The sequence below is a fragment of the Trichoderma breve genome, chromosome 4, assembly GCF_028502605.1.
Source record: "Trichoderma breve strain T069 chromosome 4, whole genome shotgun sequence".
NCBI classification, from domain to species: Eukaryota; Fungi; Ascomycota; class Sordariomycetes; order Hypocreales; family Hypocreaceae; genus Trichoderma; species Trichoderma breve.
The window spans coordinates 567,615-585,500 of record NC_079235.1 but is presented as its reverse complement, the minus strand read 5'-3'; the positions used below and the strand labels follow the sequence as shown (position 1 = coordinate 585,500).

Below are 17,886 nucleotides of genomic sequence, written 5' to 3'. Positions count from 1 at the left end.
CGGATTCTTCTTCTTATACACATTTGGACGTATCCATCACAGTGTACTTTACCACAAGAAAGAGAGTGGCTATTCAGCACCCCAAGTTAACTAACCAGTATCCGCATTGCCCAAATCCAAGCGACATGTAGTAATAATACTGAATACGTAAATGCTAGTTAGTAGTATCTATATCAAGTTATGTTACATAGGCCAATCAGTCATATCTAGGTTCATAGCCCAATCGAAGTCAACAAACGGTTCATCAGCAAGGAGTGCCGATTGCTGAATGTCTGGCACCGCATTTACATCACCAGTTGCTGGCAGCGCATATGAAGTGACACTTTCAGTTCCAGTCAAGGTCTCGGATCGGGCTGTATCTCATATCAGTGAACGGCTTTTGGACAAGAAAAGGCGCAATTGGAATCATACTCTGCTGTCTATTCTCGTAAGGATTGCCCAGCCCACCAAACTCCTGTCTCCACCACCATAGGCAATCAAAGAGGGTGCTCATTGACAACCTGCTAGAGATTCGGCTGGTCAGGCTATCAACTGTACCATTCTTGGTTTTAAATATTGATTGGCTGTTCCATAATTGACCGAGTATGGAAGCAGCCCTGGCGCTCAGATCATTATTTTGCAGTGACTCTTCTCGGGCAAAGAATATGGCGGCAAAATAAGCTTGCTCACCAGCCTGAAGATCCAAATGCGGCGCGAGCTCACTGCGATGGATTTTCAGGATTGTGAAAGCTGCCAGCATAACAGATTTTTGAACAACGACGGGTGCATTCTTGGCGGTAGCCCCTTCGTTCCAGGACTGCTGACACGCGGTGTTGATGAAGCTGCATGCAACTGCAAAAAGAGGAATAAAGGCTTCGAGTTTGCGAGATGCTGGGTCTATGAGAAAGTGGCATGAAAGGAGATGTAGGCGAAAGCACTGAAAATAAATAGAATCTTGTTTCTCAACCATTAGAACTATGTTAGAGTTAAATTCTCGGAAGGAATTGTTCTTACCAATGGCTGTTTGACCTTGAGATGCAGCTTTCGTTAGCTGCGCATCGAACAAACTAATACACGACAGTAGTGAAGCAGCTTTTTCAGGGTCACGACCGCCATGGATTCTCCTCAATGCTTCAGTTGCACATATCATAATTTCGCACAATCTGAGAGGCAGTTTGGTCTCTTGTTGAGCGTTTGCATCGTCACCACCATCTCCTCCATCTGAGAGAACTGGTAAAGTGAAGGCATCACTCAATCCTAGGGGCAAGATCCCTTCCCCAAGCCCAACGCTATAACATGAATGAGTCAGTTTAGCCGTAATATTAGTGACTAGGGGCTGGAGATTCACATGTAACAAGTTATGCAGCATTGCTTCCATAGCATGGCGCGATTAGCTCTTTCAAGCCGGTTGCCGTCCAGTATCGTCCTTGCAAAATCTTGACCAACGCCAGCGACATGTAGTCCGATTTGCATGGCGAGGTGTAGCGCTGCACCTGCGAGAACAAGACTAATTCCTCTGTGCATAGTATTAACCGGAGTTGGCCACTGGCATAGTAATAATATGCCTTGGATGGCCTGTATGGGGCTACTCCGCGATTCCAGGGATGCAAAGGCCATCGAATTAATCTTTGGGGCGAGTCGACCCAGCATAGTTGGGTCACCAGTATAGCGTCTGCTGCCGATATAGACGATGACCCAGAACAAAAAGGGAGACTGCTCATAGCATTGGTTTGGATTTGGTTCTAACTGGGAGGTCGGCAAGAATGGGGCATACAAGCTAAAGAATCTGCGGGATAGTCAGTATCGGTGTTCAGACGGCCGAGAAGAAATCGGGGCGTGTACAAATCGAAGCAATCTTGAATTTTGCGACCGGAAACCAGTTGGCCATCAAACTCTCTAGAGTTGGCTATCGATTCGTTTGAATCATTCTGCAATATGAGAGACTGATGACTACCACCCTCCTTAACTGTTGAGGGTGTCGTTGCTGGCTGTGGACTAGCAAGCACCGCATCTGGAGCCGATGCTGAAGCCAGGGCCGGAACAAGCAGTGGAGTCAAGAATGGAACTTCTGCCGTATCTGGGATAGAAGCCGGAGCTCCAGCTGTAACATCGACGCCGGAGGGTCTCGCCATCCCTCGCCCGGAGGTGGGGCTGTCTAACACGCCATCAGTCTCCTCATCCGCACCAGAGCGGCGTCTCATGGCCTCCAACTCGCTTTGTAGCTGAGCTTTGGTCCGCCGAGATGCCGGTGTCCGTTCAACAACACATGAAAGTTGCATGTGACGGCATCGCGTGCACGAAGCAGGAGGCTCGGCATCGCATTTGACCTACACGGACGCCATATATCAGCGATTGAAGCATGATATCATAATGATGATAATGATTGCTTACCTTTTGAACTCTACAGTCTCGGCATGCTGGATGACGACGCACTCGGACTCGTTCAGGAGCCATCAATACATGTTTCGTGAGAAGTGAGTTTACAATGATATGAAGGAGGGCGAGATTGGCCGATTGGCTAGAAGGGAAGTGGTGAGTGCTGGCACGTGACTTTGTAAGCTGCCCGTTTCGTGTTATTGAAATGTCACGACAATGACATACAGATATAATCACGGAGAAAAGAGAACCAGTAAGACTTTAGAGTAGCTGTATTTTGGTCACTATCCATCTCATTCACCATTGCATACCGGCAGCTTGGCCACCGACTTCCACAGCTCTCCTGCCATCCTTGGTGCTGCCGCAGATCATGTCAAAAAGCTGTTTGCCAAACTTCTTAAAGGCCGGAGTGATGCCTCCTGCTTCTACCAATTCTCTCTCCATGGTGGACAACTGGAAGGAAAACTCGGTTTCACCAATATGAATCCGATTGTTTTCCAGGTCAATGCTGATTTCTGCACTGTCTACAGCTGCCTCGAAGAAGGCCGGATCGTCCATGGTAAAGCCTAAAAGGCCGAGGCTGGGCTGATTGCGGCCGTAGATGAAAGCAAAAGATTCGGCAATTACACATTTGATTCCACATCCTTCAGAAAATCAATCATCAATATCCAGGCCAACGAAATAAAGGGGAAGAGTATGAGGGCTAAACTGTACATACCAAGTAGTGCGGATACCGCTTGCTCTCGTGAAGAGCCGCAGCCGAATGCCTTGCCTGCCACCACGACATCAAAGCCTTCTTTGGCTCGAGCGCGGAACTCTGGATTCGTATATTCAAGGCAATGAGCTCCAATTTCTTCATTAGTTCGAGATGAGACAAGGAACTGGGCCGGTGCCAACTGCTAATTGTTAGGCTCACTGCAAGCGACATGCTGTGATTCAAGGGAGACGTACCGCATCGGTATCTACAAAATCTCCAAGTCTTTGGATCTTTCCGTGTATAGTAAGCTTTTCTCCCTTCTTCTCATGCTGGTCGGAAACCTCTGCCGCTACCACAGCTGAATCCTTGGAATCATCATGTTGAGTGAGTGGTGTTGCCGATTGACTGTCGCTCAATACATTTTCAGGCAATGCTTCAACAGTACTTGCTGGTTCAACCCAGTCCGGCTCTTTTCCTGACAGCTTTCCTTTTATAGAACTGCGGCCGTTCAAAAGCTCCCATCTTTCTGGAGGGATCATATCAATGAAATGTTGTGGGTTTGTCACTGTCATTTGAAAAGACGACGCTGCCACAGTCGCAGCCGAAGCGAGATTTCCGATAGAACCTAAAATCCCATGATGAGTTCCTTTTTCTGTTATCTGGGTTAACATTTCACTTACCTTGACCCATACGGTTCTCAAAGTTCCTATTTTGAGATGACAGCCAAACTTCAGACTCTTTTGCGCGGTCTGCAGATATACCCACGCAATAGCTGCATCCTGGAACGCCAATCTCAAAGCCAGCATCTTCATAAATCTGTGCAAGTCCCGATTTTCGCAGCTTATCAAGAATAGGTAGAGACCCAGGAACTACTTTTCTCTTTTTGCCGTCCTTCGCTGGAGATAGTCCACTCTTCAGTCCTTGCTCCAAGACCAAGGCGCCGAGGATAATGTCTTCTTCCGCTGTGGTGCAGGCTCCAATGAAGCATCCGTCCAGCTTCATGCCCAGAACATCTGTCACCGGAACGACATCATCGGGATTCGGATATTTAGCCACAAAGGATTCAACCTTGGCTAGATCGATGACGTGCGATTCAGCGTAGACTGCCCCCTCGTCTGCACGAAAGTAGGTTGATGCGTTCCTATGCCGGGCCACTCTTCGTCCGTCAATGAATGCCTTGGTTATATGATCCGGAGTAAAAATCCCAGTCACACCTCCAAGTTCCTAGAGTAAAACATCTTGTTAATTCGATTCATTCCAACTGTAATGCGACTCATAAACTTACTGTCGTCATGTTGGAAATTGCAAAACGTGCATCTGGGGAAAGATAACTTAGACCAGGCCCAGTATACTCGACCACGCGATCCGAGGCAACTGTGTTCCTCTTGAGTTGCTGTAAGACGTATAAAATGACATCTTTGCCTCCAATTCCACGACTTGGTTGCCCCACGAACTCAATTTTGACAACTTCAGGCACCTTGAACCACGTCTCTCCCGTGATGAGACCCATGGTGACATCCGCCGCTCCAAGCCCAATGGCAAGACAGCCAACTGCGCCAGAAGAGCATGTGTGAGAATCGGAGCCGATGAGGAGCATACCCGGCTGGGCACGCTCTCTGAAAAACTCTGTATGCATAATTGTGTACTAAAATGTCGATGGCGTTAGCAAAGTCTTGTTTTAAGCATGGATGTGAATCTGATGTTGGCTTAACTTACATTCATACCCTGGTACTCAGTCATTTTGAAGACCTTGCGCGCTTTTTCAGATGACTCAATTAGCCTCTTAACTTGAGGCATGCCTTTAATTCTAGGATCCACGACGTGGTCACCGGCAAGCCAGAAGCGATCATTGCGGAAGATGCCGGGACTTCCAAGGCGATTATATGTTCCTTCCATACCCTTGAGTAGTATTTTAGCACCAAGTTGTTCGTGAATCAGTATTGACGATGGAAAAAGTCGGGGTTACTTACAGCCCATGACGCCTCTGAAGCCATGATCCAGTCCAGAGATACCCGAATAGTATCGCCAGTTTTTACATAGCCTTTGGAGTCAATAGCGTGCATAGCGAATATTTTTTCAGTAACATTCATTGGTGGTCTATCTTTTGGTGCTAGCTTTTGGGTACTGGCTTGCGTGGATTTCTTTCGATCATCCGAGTTGAGTGCCTCCAGCCCTGAATTAAAAGGTCAGTACAAGGCATAGACAATAAGGAACATATATAATATATCGATATGAAAGCTGCTCACAGGCTGATATGAGAAAGCTAATCTCGTGTATATCATCTTCAGTGATTTGAACATCTGTATTCAGCCCAAGTCCTCCATAGTTGGGCGAGGTTGAGGCGATTTCAGATATCTGAGAGAATACTTGGCTTTCCCGAGAGGCTCCCTGCTTGAGGAGTACCTGGCCAACGTTGTCAAGCAGAATAAGCGGATGTACTCCTTCATTAGTTATATCCGCTACGTCAAGCTTGACAGCCCGAGATTTGAACAACAGATCGGACCACTTGGTCAAAAGTTCGTTCGTATTGAGATTGGCAGTCATTATGTAGATAACGTAGGGGAATGATAAGTGACAATGAGGAGATTAGAGTTGGAAGAGGGACCGGCTTCCCGCTCTACATATGCAGTGACTATATAAGTACACAATACCGAGTTGATATTATTATACGTCATCGTTTGACTATATCAGTCTTACTATTGAAAGATCATCGTTTTCGCCTATGTGCGTGGCTACATTATCGTCTACGTCTCACTCAAAGGAGTGGCCGAAAATGGCCGAACGCCGCTCAATTTCGGCGATGTGCATCACATATTGACTAACGAGCCGTTCTTTGCCAAATTCGATGCCGACTTGATAATACATCCGCACGGCCTCTAAAGTGCTTAAAATATGGGTCAAAAATAGTTGTAGGAAACGTTTGTAGGAATCAATTATAGGGAACAATCGCTAGACTGAGACAAGTTCCGAACAAAATGCTAGTACTGCCAAGAGCAAACTACATAGCTAATTCGGTATCTACTTAGTAAACACATGTTTAACTGTAACCCCCTCGCAATAAAGCCAAGCGGTTCACCTTACAGAAACTCTGAGGCCGTCTCAATTGGTATAACCAAATCTAATTGCTTGTAGGTTTTTCTTTCGGAGTAAGCTCGAGGACGTCCAACGCCTGCTTCAAAAGTGCGGCGTCGGTGAGCATGACCGTGGCACGGTTTGCACGATTCTCAATAACATTAAGGGCTAGAGACGTTAGTGTTCAGTTTGATACAGAGAATGATAGAGAATTACCGGAGAAATAATTGACGAGGAAGGCTCCGCATACTTCTTGAACCGCGTTCATTGCAGCCCCATCAAAGCGAAGGCGACGATGACCAATCTCAGAGGCAACAGACTGGCAAAGCCTAACGAAGGCCATCTTGCCAATGACTAGGTTCGATTTCGCTGAAGTTGTTAGAATTGTAAGATAATACGTGCAACAAGCATGAACTTACTGCCAGGTCCGAAGCGCCGCACAGAATTTTGACGGATAATGAACCGCCTGCGAGCAGCTTTCTGTGGGATCATCTTGGGAGTTGCTTTCGCCGCGAGAGGCTTGCAAAGATCCTCGTCTCCTTCTTGCTTGACCATCGCCACCTTTCCTTGCGAGTCGTTGTCCGGGGATACGCGAGCAGTTTCTTCCGTTCGATCCATCTTGTCACTTCAAAAGGAAACACTAATCAAAGAATTAGGATGAACGGATTGGGGATGGATGAGAGATGGCACGTACCAAAAGAGCGAGCAAGAAGAGCTGTCTCTAAAGTGGTGAAAGAAGAGAGAAGCTGAAGAAAGAAAATAAGATAAGGAAAAGAGGAAGAAAAAGGTTGCAGTTGTGCGTTGATATCTTATCGCCCGACTATGCAGGTATGCCGTTTGGTTTTAATCTGCCAGCTGTTGATAAAATATTCTGCCAGCTGATGAATGCATGTTCTACCAGCTGTTTGACTGGCAGCGCTTTTTCACTGCAATTTTCATTGTATCACCACCATCTTTGTAACAAGAACGGCTTGGCTTATTGATGACCAACTAAATGTCTAGAGTAAGAATTCACGGGCTTCATATCGGGTTCATCATAGTCCGAGATTAAAAGTCTTTCCAGAATTCGTGCTTTCTTTTGACTTCCTCCGGAGGCTGTATATGTATATGGCCTCATGCGGGTTTCTTACTCGAGCTTTTACATGTATTTGGAGAAGCAACATTCCCGCTTCGAGGAATGTTTTGTGGTTACGATTGAGTATCAACTAGCCACAGAGAAACTGGATGTTATATCTTCTGTTTGTAATATGCTTTTGAGCTATTCGTCAATCACGCAGTGTATACTCAATGAAAGCAGGAGATCGAAGTTTGGCGCTCAATGCGCTTGTAACGAATTTGACATCACCAAAGCAATGACTAGGGTTTTAAAGTCCGATACTGTTAAGTTGGGCTACTATTGGCTGGGGGGAAATCATGCTCTATGAGTTATTTTGGTTCATGAAATGATCTTGATTGAAGTGGTTGACAGCCAGTACATTACATACAAAATGTCTCGTACCATACTCTTGGGTTATCTTTTAGGAGGCTTGTAGTAGAATATAGTATAGAGGAAAGCTGTTCGTTTTGTGTATCGGGAAATCCATGTTATCCATACACTGGAAGCCAAGATTGATGGACCGAGAAGAAATGAGTTGGGATCGAGTTGAGGTTAAGAGTTGTGCATTGAGTGGCATTCGGAGCAATTTTGCAGAGTAATATGTAATCTTTAGCTAAATATTGAATGGTTGGATCGTGCATGTATGACGTGAACCTCCAAGTACCATTGCAACATAATCTTGCTGGATATCTACAAGTCGCGTATCTGCAGGCGGTATGTTTCCCGTATAAATACGCACCAATTCGTTCCAATGTGGGCCAAAAATTATTCAGCGATTTTGGCTCTTCAGCAAGAGACTACCAACTGACGTACATGGTGGTGGGCCATGTTGCCCTGTTACTAACACGCATGTGACAAATCGTCCGTTACTCAACATTACGAAACCGCTAAAGGGCGGAAAGAAGACGGGAGATGTGAGGCTAAACCGATCCATGTGTAAGTAGTTGTCCAGGCATTAACAGGGCAAAAGGTGGGGGATTTCCGACTTGGATCCAAGAGACTCTCTGTCATACGGATTGCCACTCTCTAAGCTTAAAACCATAAATCAGCCACGTCGTTCAACCACTTGAGCTCCCCAAGACAATGCAACCAACATTGAGACAGAGCTTCATCCGCCATCAGTTACAGTTTTTGCCTCGTAGACTTACCCTTGAGAAGAACAAGACACCTTGTTGTGCACAACGACAAGTCCGATCAGTCAGCATGTCTACTAAGACCAACATTACGCTTTACACCGCGTCAACTCCAAACGGCATCAAAGTTCCGATCCTGCTTCAGGAACTTGGACTCGACTACAAGGTGCGAAGAGACATTGGTTCTTCTAAATAAATAGTTGCATAGAGCCAACAAACTGACACATTTTAGCTGTACCACGTCAAACTAAGGGAGAACGAGCAGAAAGAGCCATGGTATCTGGAGATCAACCCCAATGGCAGAATCCCAGCCATGACAGATGAATGGTCCGACGGACAGAAGATCCGCGTCTTTGAAAGCGGACCTATCCTTGAGTATCTTGTTGACCGCTACGACAAGGACAATAAGGTCTCATATCCAAGGGACTCCCGTGAATACTGGGAAGTAAAGAGCTGGGTACGTTTGTGAAGCTCCGGGAACTAGTCAATATGCCTCGGGACCAAAATGACTGACATTTCTTCTAGCTCTCATGGCAGATCGGTGGCTTAGGCCCCATGCAAGGACAACTGGAGCATTTCCGAAGTAAGCTATTGTAAAATGCAATCCCTCGAGAGTTCATATACTAATGAGATACCCGCAGGATACGCAGCCGAAAAGATTGAGTACGGCATCAGCCGCTACGCCAATGAGACTAATCGTCTCTATCGCACCATGGACACCCATCTGGCCAAGTCTCCACACGGCCTGCTCGTCGGCGACCGCGTTACTATTGCCGATATAGCCTGTTTTGGCTGGGTGGTCAATCACGGTAAGGCCCTTTCCTATGTATACTATGTGCCTAGGTTATCATGTTTAGCTAATTGCGATGACTCAATTTCTAGACCTGGACGGTGTTTCTCTTCATGAGTTCCCTCACCTAGAAAAGTGGCTTGAGAAGCTCCTAGCTCGCCCAAGCTTCAAGAAGGGCCAAGAAGTCGTATAATCCGGGTTGGCAAATAGCCACTCCCTCATTTATTTAGATATCCTTAAATTACTTTCTGTCTATATCATACGCCTTTAAATCTTATTTGCAATGTTATATCTTTGGCTCATTAATGATAGCCAATCCCTGCTCACTCCTCCAGAAGCTACCCGCAGGATATGTGTACTTCTCAATCGCCTCAGGCTTATACTCTACGCTGTATCCCGATTCATGTGGTGTGACAAAGTGGCCATCCTTGGTCTGGCAAGGATTCGTCAGCACCTCGCGGAACGAAGTGATGTGTTCCAGCAGGCTCTTTTCTCCCGCCACACACAGGTAGTTAATCAGAGCTAGGTGTTGCGTGTATTCATTCAGGCCAATGCCACCGCTGTGAGGAACAATAGGCACATTGAATCTGTCGAATAGGTTAGCTATATGAGCTTGACGTCGTAGAAAAAATATTCGCTTGTAGACTCACTTCTTGGCCATTAGCAAAACGGCCATGACTTCGTTTACGCCACCTAATCTGCAAGCATCGATTTGGCAGTAGTCAATCGATCCGGCTTGAAGCAGCTGCTTGAACATGACGCGGTTCTGGCAATGCTCGCCGGTAGCAACACCGACGCCATGCGGCTTCAGTGCCTTTCTAATCTCAGCGTGGCCGAGGATATCATCAGGTGAGGTAGGCTCTTCGATGAAACTGTAAGATTAATGCACGTCAGTATGCTTGCCCATGACGAACGCGTTTAAAGGTAAACAACTTACAGTGGCTTATACTTGACAAGATGAAGCATGTAGTCGATTGCCTCAGGTACGCTCCACACCTGGTTGGCGTCCACCATAAGCAGGCGGTCATATCCGATGGTATCACGAGCAATCTGCAGTCGTCGTTTATCATCCTCAAGGTTTCCGCCAACCTTGAACTTGAACTTGTCCATGCCTTGATCAAGATTCGACTTGATCAGCTGTACCATCTTCTCGTCCGAAAAGCCCAGCCACCCAGCCTGCGTCGTATAAGCCGGCACAGCCTTGCTAACACGCGCATCTTCCAGCCTTGCAGCTTTAGTCTTCTCTTGCTCGCGCAACAACGCAATAGCCTCCTCCGGAGTGATAGCATCAACAATATACCGAAAGTCAATACAATTGACAAACTCCTCTGGCGTCATGTCCGCCACAATCTTCCACACCGGCTTATTCAAGTACCGCCCCCAAAGATCCCAGACAGCATTGACGCATGTGCTGAGACCCAAGTGAATGACGCCCTTTTCCGGACCGACCCAGCGCAGCTGCGAGTCGGAGACGAGGTGCCGCCACGTCTGGCCCATGTTCTCCGTCAGCTCGGCGAGCGACTTCCCGACGAGGCGCTCGGCGATCATCTCGGCGGCGGTTGTGCACAGGTTGTTGCCGCGGCCGATTGTGAATGCGAAGCCGTGGCCCTGGAGATCTGTGGTGGTTTTGAGGATGATGTATGCGGCGCTGTAGTTGGGGCCGGGGTTCATGGCATCTGAGCCAGAGAGGTCAAGGCTGGTGGGAAATCTCAAGTCTGTGAAGGTATAATGAGTCTCTGATATTTGTAAGTATGAACTTAGAGATATCTTACCATGAGCTTCAAAGCCTGTGATCTTGACTTCTGAGGCGGCTGTGTAAGAGCCCAGGAACTCTCCACTGCCGTTTGTGTCTGTTCGTGAAGGCGCCATTGTGAAACCCTATTAATGCTGTCGCAACCTGCAAGTGTCGACAAAGAAGAAAAGCCAGCGCAATTGTAGGTCTTTGTACAATACTTATACGCAGAATAAGCTTCCACAGTCGCAGGATACACAGCTTTGAAAGCTCAGCGACATGCGATTAGATATATGTCGAAATCGCGACCTGCACCGATGGTATCACGGCCAATCATGGACCTCCCACCGGCACTTCGGCTCCTGGAAACTCCCGCCGGTAGAAAGTTGCTGCTGGATGCCATCTTACCCCAGACGTTGGTCGGGGAATTATCTGGAGGATCCAGTTCACGATGATCCCGTATTTGGGGGTCTCGGCTAGCCGGCCGACTAGACGAATCTGGGGTGATGCGGATGTTGTGGAGTCTGGGGTAAGTCGATGGTCTTGTCCAATCATGGTGCTCGTGACGGCATTTCGGGTATTTCTAGGCATGGCAGTTTGGTATATAATTGAGCTGGTGATGATGGGTGTAATTGATGTATACGATAAGATGAAGTTGATTGTTTAAGTTTCCATGTCAATATGGTAAGAAAGGTAAAGATATTCTTGTTGTCTTTGTTGTGTTGAGTTGAATTGGAATGAGAGGGATGCTGACGTTGTGGTGTTGTGGTGTATTAGGCAGTATATTTCTACGGCATTGCGCCATGTACCGGAGGCTTAGCCTTTGGATATGTAAGTGCGGAAGCTATATTACGGGAAGACTATTGAAAATCTGATAATTAATTGCTTATCTTTTAGGACACGGGCTCAATGAGTGAGTTTTAAAATACACACTGAGAAAAAACGCCACGGTTTCGGGAATAATGTCGACTAACTCAACACCAAGGCGGCATCTTGGCCATGCCACAGTTCTTGACGTACTTTAAGAATCCAAGCAATTTCCGTCAAGGAGGAATCACCGCGTCAATTTTGGCAGGGGCTTTTGCTGGGTCTCTGTTAACGGGTGCGTTCCTTGCGGATAGGCTGGGAAGAAAGAGGACGATTTTGCTGGGCTCAGCAATCTTTACGATTGGCTGTGCCATTTCTGCGGCGGCGAATAACATTGAGGCTCTTGTTGCGGGGAGAGTCATCAATGGGCTAGGAAATGGGTGCTTGACGATGATGGTGAGGAATTGATTGCTGCTCGTCGCCGTAGTAGATGGATGCTGACTGGTTTAGGTTACTATGTATCAAAGTGAGATTGCGCCGCGAGAGTATGTCAATTCATCTTATAAGTGGGAATTATTGTTAATGATGTTGTAGGATTCGTGGTCGTATCATCAGCGTTTTCCAGTGTTTTGTCAATTTCGGTATTCTCATCGCTTTTTGGATTCAATTCGGTACAAGCCACATCAATGGCTCCGCAGCATGGAGACTTCCAATGGGCCTACAAATGATTGTAAGTTTCCTCTACCCTAAGCACATCTAAAGGCTAAAGTAGCTAACGATATGCAGGCTACTGTAGCTCTTCACGTCACCATGTGGTTCATGCCCGAATCGCCCAGATGGCTCGTCCAGAAAGACAGACAAGAAGAAGCCCTGCAGGTCCTTGCCCAAGTCCACGCCGGTGGAGACATTAATGATCCCTACGTGCAAGCAGAACTCGCAGAGATTGTGGCCAAGCTTTCATTTGAGAAGAACCATCCGCCACCTAGCTACTTTGACTTGTTACTTGGATCGCAAAGACGCCGCATGTGGATCGGTATTGGTGTCGTAAGTTCCACCGAACTTTGGTATCCTATAACTAAGAGCTAACGACAACAGCAATTTTGGCAATCAATGACTGGTATCAATGTGTAAGTCAGCCTTGCAACATCCACTCTCCAGATACCTGCTCCTAACTCGATATAGGATCATGTACTACGCCGTCTTCCTCTTCCAACAAGCCGGTCTCGGAGCAACTTCCTCGTCTCTCTTGGCAAACGGCCTTCAAGGCGTTGTCCTCAACGTCTTCACATACCCAAACATGTACTACATGGACAAATGGGGACGGCGATGGCCCATGGTTATCGGCGGCGTTGGAATGGGCATTTCGATGATGATTATCGGTGTCCTGATGAAAGCCTACGGTATGATTGATGCCGACTCTCGTGCAGATTTTGTCTCGTATACTGATTTGGCGCTGCTAGGTGATCCCGTCTTCGATTCGCTTACGCAAAAGACCAACTTCGACTTTACGAATGCCGCGGCATCCCGAACGATTATCGCTTTCGTGTATATATATGTTGCATGGTTTGCGATTACTTGGGCTTGTGTCGCTTGGGTCTATCCGCCCGAGATTTTCAGCATGAGCATGCGTGGTCGAGCCACATCCATGACGACTGCGACGAACTGGTTCATCGTAAGGGGAAGCTAACTATTACTGTGATGAACACCAGGCTAATTGAGTGTAGAACTTTTGGTTTGCCTTGTATATTCCCACCGCCATGGCAAAGATCAGGTACGCATTTCTCTCCATACTTCTATTTGATTCGATAGCATGCTGACGTGGTTTCCAATGGCAACAGCTGGAAACTGTACATGATATTCATGGCCCTGTGCTATCTCATGTCCGTCGTCGTATACTTATTCTACCCCGAGTCGGCCGGCAAAACACTGGAGGAGATGGACTTTTTGTTTTCCAAGGGCCGATCTGTGTGGACGTTCCTCGATCCCGAGGCCACCAGGATCGGGGCGCTGTTCCAGCGAGATTTGGAGCATGGCGAGGCGCTCACTGTATTTGATGAGGATGGTATGGTTTTGAAGGATAAGGTGAGGCAGGTGGAGGATGTGGTGGATGCGAATGTTCACGGTGAGGAGAAGTAGGCTGCTGGGATCATCTTTGCGGCGTATCTGATGTGTACGAAGATTGTGATTATATTTACATACTATGGACGCCACTTGGACGCCTCTTAGATGCCCAACCATAAGTTGGACTAGTTTATGATCATGCAGCTATACATTAATGCTGAAGAAAGAGACTGACTGTTCAGCACTTCAACTCTGATATCCAGCATCTCGTGTCTCGATTGTAAGGCTAGTGATAATACCACATTCTAGAGAAATACAGCTGTAGTAGCAGATACGAGAAGAAAGCAGCGATGTGTAACGATACTGGAAGGAAGTAAAAACAGCAGCAGATAGTCAGGGAGCTGAGCGTCTGTTACCTAGATAAGTACCGGTAGTAGCAAGAAAGAACTTTCCTTAGCATCCTGTTCTTACACTTGAAGTCCACGCAGTCACTGGGGTGCTGAATAACCACTCCCATGAAAAACGAGGTGCACTTAGGCAGACGGGAAGATGTTGTGAAAATACCCATACTCATCCAGCCAATCTTCAAAAAGTTGGAGATTGGTGTCTGGAAGGGCAACGGCCCCAAGGCCCAAATCATCAGTGCCAAGCTCGTAAGGTACGGAAGCCTGCGTTGTTGGAGCCAAAAACCCGGTCTGGGTGGCGGCAGTAGTCGTAGCGATTGTTGCGGGATCAGCGATATCATCGTCCCGACCTGATGTAGCTGTAGGCTTTGTAGGGTTGTCTTCGACATCATCCCCTGTCGGTGTACGCCGTCGACTGGCGTTTTGACTGTAGAGTTCTGTGCCTCTGAGAACAGGTAGCTTGACGGGCATGTGGTCGTTGAGAAATGCAACAAGTGGATCTTGCTCTTTTCCGTTGGTGTATGCTGCTGGTCCTTGTGAATGCAAAACTGCGAGCTTGAAGAAGTCGTGATAGAAGCTCGCATGCCAATAAATATCGCCAAGCTGTTCCAGCAGCCCCATACACTTGTTGAATCTGTCGATATGGGGCTGTCTGCTGACTGGGTCTGGGGAGGATCGCATCATGAGAAGGTGAACGATGAGCGGTGGCAGGATAGCGGTTACACTGCGAAAGGATCAGCACATGTTCAGCTCGCAACATGGATGCAAAAGAAGCAATTACCATATTGTCGGACAATACTTGATCAGATCCAATCTGACGAGCTCGCCGGCTAGTCGGGTCGAGTCTTCGGCAGCTGCTTGAACTTTTGGCAGTGGAGGCTGTGCACCACTGGGGCGGCTCTCATCCAAAACCTGATGTGACTTGTGAAGAGCGATGACGACAATACTTCGACACGTTAGCTATATTGGCAATTCGAGAGAAAATTAATGCAGAGATCAGGGACCCGGATGAGCTCACTTGTACATGAGATGTAGGAGCGCCCTGTAAAGAGTGCAGATGCCCCGTTTGTCAAAATCCCTCCCATACTCTTCGTGCAGCCTCGCACTGGGGACTAAATTCCGACGCCAGTGCTGAAGGGTGTCTTCGCAGAGGCCAATCTGCTCCTCCAGTGATCCTGGTTCTGTAGCAATGTTATGAGGGAGCGACAGCACTCCTTCCATGTACTGGCAAAGCTTGACAAACTCGATGAAAAACTCTTTGACTGTTCGGTCATCTTCGCTGTCGCCATCCTCCTTGAGATCGTCGAGTGTGAGCATTGGAACTGTACAATCCAGACTATTGATGTGCATTGGGCGTCCCGTGCCGAGCGTGGTGAGTCTATCTCTGACCAGGCATGCCCACCATAATCTGGCCCAAAGTTTGCGCTGGGGTTCCTGGGGAGCATTTCGGTGCAGGCCAACTCCTTGCGCGAGGCTGATGGCCTGGTGAATCCAAAACCAAGTGTGCTTTTGCTCAACCATGGATGGGTAGTAGTGGCTCATAAGAAGAAGCGCTTGGATATTTGTAATGTTGTCCGACTCAAAATCAAAGTCATATAGATACTACGAGTAGAAGTATAAGTACAAGTGCGAACATGATGCTAACGACTTGGTCTTGAAGGAGACTCACCCGTGCTCTTTTGTGGAGTGCGATTCTCGCTTCTTTTCGAGTTGTGAAGCCAGCGTCTCGTACGACATTTATGGGCACCGTCTATGAAACCACCAGTAAGCACACCCCCTTCCTTGCTTCTCGAATAATGAGTGTTTACATACCGCACTGGCCGTGAAAAGTATGGTCTGTAGAAGCAATATACTTGGGCCCTGTGAAAGAGATGCAGCACCACGATCGCTTCGATAATAGGTGGCCAGAAAGTTGGACTTGTCGATGATGGGGAAGAATGGATGGAAGAGCTGGAAATAGTTGGAAATAAACTCGTCCATCACTCCCTTTGGGGGAAGACTGAGAGCGCCTTTGCGTTTGAGATACTGGATATCCTCTTCATCCAACCTAGAATGCTTGATGGACCCCGAGAGACGACGGGGATCCTGTGAGACGGCCAGCAGAGACGGCTGGCTGTCAGGGGCAAAGCTGCGAAAGAAGGGATAGTGAGGAACTTGATGAAGCATGGCATGCGGCGGGATTGAGCGAGGCGACGATGGCCTTGCGGCACCGGTGATGGTCAAGTCCTGGCCCGGCGATGGCGACTGCTTGTCCATCTCATTCTTCCCACGCCTCTTCTTACGAGCCTGGACGACGCACTCGAAGCCATCGAGCTGGCACTTTGTGCAGGGAACTCCGGTCTTGAGCACATCGCAGCGGATCTTGCGAGTCCGACAGCATGAGCAGGCTTTTGAGGCGCGCTTCTTTTTCCTGCTAACGAGGTGGATGGTGGCCGGCGATACAGATTGCTCGTCTGAATGGTCCATCTTTAGCCGAGGGACTGGCTCTTTGACTTTCTGTGGCTCTCTCTCTGTCAGGACGCGAGTGGATTTCCACGGCACAGATGGATCACGACTGAATGGATTTGAAGCCCCGAAACAGTAGTAAATCCGTATAGATGAGGTTTGAAGAGTCCAGCATTGTCAGACACAAATTAAATGGATGGCTGCCAGGCATTTTAGTCCAGAAGGGGAATGGAATCGTGACGCTATTGCTTGCCATGGTCGGTGGCTGAAGAGCAACTTTTGCCGGGAGGCGGTGCTGACTAACTGGAGTCAACGACGATATCGCAGCAGTGACTTGATGCTTCGTCAATTCTCTACAAGATGCCTATATAATCAGCCGTGAAAGAAACAAGTTGAATTAGGTACTTGAATCACATCATTTTGACTCTTCCCACTCCCTTGACGGCATCACCACCCAAGCAAGTCCATTCAAACTGCCTCCAGATCTGCAGCTTCAATGACCAACAGCCAGCCAGACACTGATTGACAGGCGGCAACGCGCCTAACTCCCCCAAATCCACAGTCCCTCTCTAGCGCTAGCTTCCCCCAAATCCCTGTCACTAGCGGTACCTGCATGCCCCCAATCTTGCCCAATCCCACCCTCCCACAGCGCTAAAACCCCCATAAGCGCGTTCCCAAATCCCCGCGCCCAATTCACCTCCTTTCAAACCACCAAACCTCGTGCAGCTGTCAGCTGTCAAACGACATCTCAACCACGCCTCACTTTTCGTTCACATCGAACACTCCTCGCCAGCTGTCAACACAAAGTGAAGCTGCGCAACTTCTGAATGCTTCCACTGCGTTCCATCGAAAAGCCCGGAACAATCGCCTGGCCGGCACCCGGTTTGAAATTTTTCTTCTGCTATAAAGCAAACGCCCTCGTCACCACAACCTCTTCCTCTCTTCTTCTTCCTTTCTTTCTTTCTTCATCATGCATCCCTCGCACAGCAGCCTTCTTCCGCCTCTTCTCCCCAACTTTGTTTCCAACTTCTCATCACCACTTTGTTTTCTTCACTCTGCTGATGCCCGATGCTCCTTTGCTCAAACCACTCCCCCTTCTCCCAGCCCATCTCAACCCGTGCTCTACCCAAACCAGCCCGTGCTACTTACTCTACGGAGTATCCCTCCCCCCTCGCCTCGCCTCGCCTCGTCTTGCCACACTCTTCGTAGCTTCCACTCCACTTCTCCCCCAAAACTTCTTCTTCAAAACTCTTTTTCACTCCCTTGCCTCTACCCATCTCTACCCATTTGCCTC

General features: G+C 48.0%; 6 protein-coding genes across 6 annotated transcripts; 2 read left to right on the top strand and 4 right to left on the bottom strand.

Annotated features, from left to right (window-relative positions):
- Positions 1–183: 183 nt before the first annotated feature.
- T069G_06485 (aconitase family (aconitate hydratase) domain-containing protein) lies at positions 184–5,596 on the bottom strand (the record flags this gene model as incomplete). Its single annotated transcript, XM_056173695.1, has 15 exons — positions 184–353; positions 412–876; positions 994–1,268; positions 1,328–1,765; positions 1,822–2,306; positions 2,371–2,497; positions 2,657–2,999; positions 3,074–3,251; positions 3,307–3,550; positions 3,635–3,677; positions 3,733–4,276; positions 4,338–4,697; positions 4,769–4,951; positions 5,023–5,225; positions 5,299–5,596. 15 exons carry the CDS (start codon positions 5,594–5,596, stop codon positions 184–186), a joined length of 4,356 nt encoding a protein of 1,451 aa, XP_056027274.1.
- Positions 5,597–6,170: 574 nt separating this feature from the next.
- Positions 6,171–6,742, bottom strand: T069G_06484 (core histone h2A/H2B/H3/H4 domain-containing protein; the record flags this gene model as incomplete). The annotated part of the gene is made up of 3 exons (XM_056173694.1): positions 6,171–6,292; positions 6,341–6,493; positions 6,544–6,742. The coding sequence occupies 3 exons, from the start codon at positions 6,740–6,742 to the stop codon at positions 6,171–6,173; spliced, it is 474 nt and encodes a 157-aa protein (XP_056027273.1).
- Positions 6,743–8,423: 1,681 nt separating this feature from the next.
- T069G_06483 (uncharacterized protein) lies at positions 8,424–9,336 on the top strand (the record flags this gene model as incomplete). Its single annotated transcript, XM_056173693.1, has 5 exons — positions 8,424–8,519; positions 8,586–8,810; positions 8,879–8,936; positions 8,995–9,162; positions 9,236–9,336. The coding sequence occupies 5 exons, from the start codon at positions 8,424–8,426 to the stop codon at positions 9,334–9,336; spliced, it is 648 nt and encodes a 215-aa protein (XP_056027272.1).
- Positions 9,337–9,429: 93 nt separating this feature from the next.
- Positions 9,430–11,012, bottom strand: T069G_06482 (uncharacterized protein; the record flags this gene model as incomplete). The annotated part of the gene is made up of 4 exons (XM_056173692.1): positions 9,430–9,730; positions 9,794–10,015; positions 10,081–10,858; positions 10,916–11,012. 4 exons carry the CDS (start codon positions 11,010–11,012, stop codon positions 9,430–9,432), a joined length of 1,398 nt encoding a protein of 465 aa, XP_056027271.1.
- Positions 11,013–11,326: 314 nt separating this feature from the next.
- T069G_06481 (sugar transporter domain-containing protein) lies at positions 11,327–13,818 on the top strand (the record flags this gene model as incomplete). Its single annotated transcript, XM_056173691.1, has 12 exons — positions 11,327–11,404; positions 11,653–11,706; positions 11,773–11,788; positions 11,861–12,138; positions 12,193–12,227; positions 12,277–12,412; positions 12,469–12,726; positions 12,778–12,809; positions 12,865–13,082; positions 13,143–13,354; positions 13,407–13,453; positions 13,521–13,818. 12 exons carry the CDS (start codon positions 11,327–11,329, stop codon positions 13,816–13,818), a joined length of 1,662 nt encoding a protein of 553 aa, XP_056027270.1.
- Positions 13,819–14,276: 458 nt separating this feature from the next.
- Positions 14,277–16,613, bottom strand: T069G_06480 (fungal specific transcription factor domain-containing protein; the record flags this gene model as incomplete). The annotated part of the gene is made up of 5 exons (XM_056173690.1): positions 14,277–14,871; positions 14,929–15,093; positions 15,166–15,749; positions 15,817–15,897; positions 15,960–16,613. 5 exons carry the CDS (start codon positions 16,611–16,613, stop codon positions 14,277–14,279), a joined length of 2,079 nt encoding a protein of 692 aa, XP_056027269.1.
- Between the last annotated feature and the right edge of the window lie 1,273 nt (positions 16,614–17,886).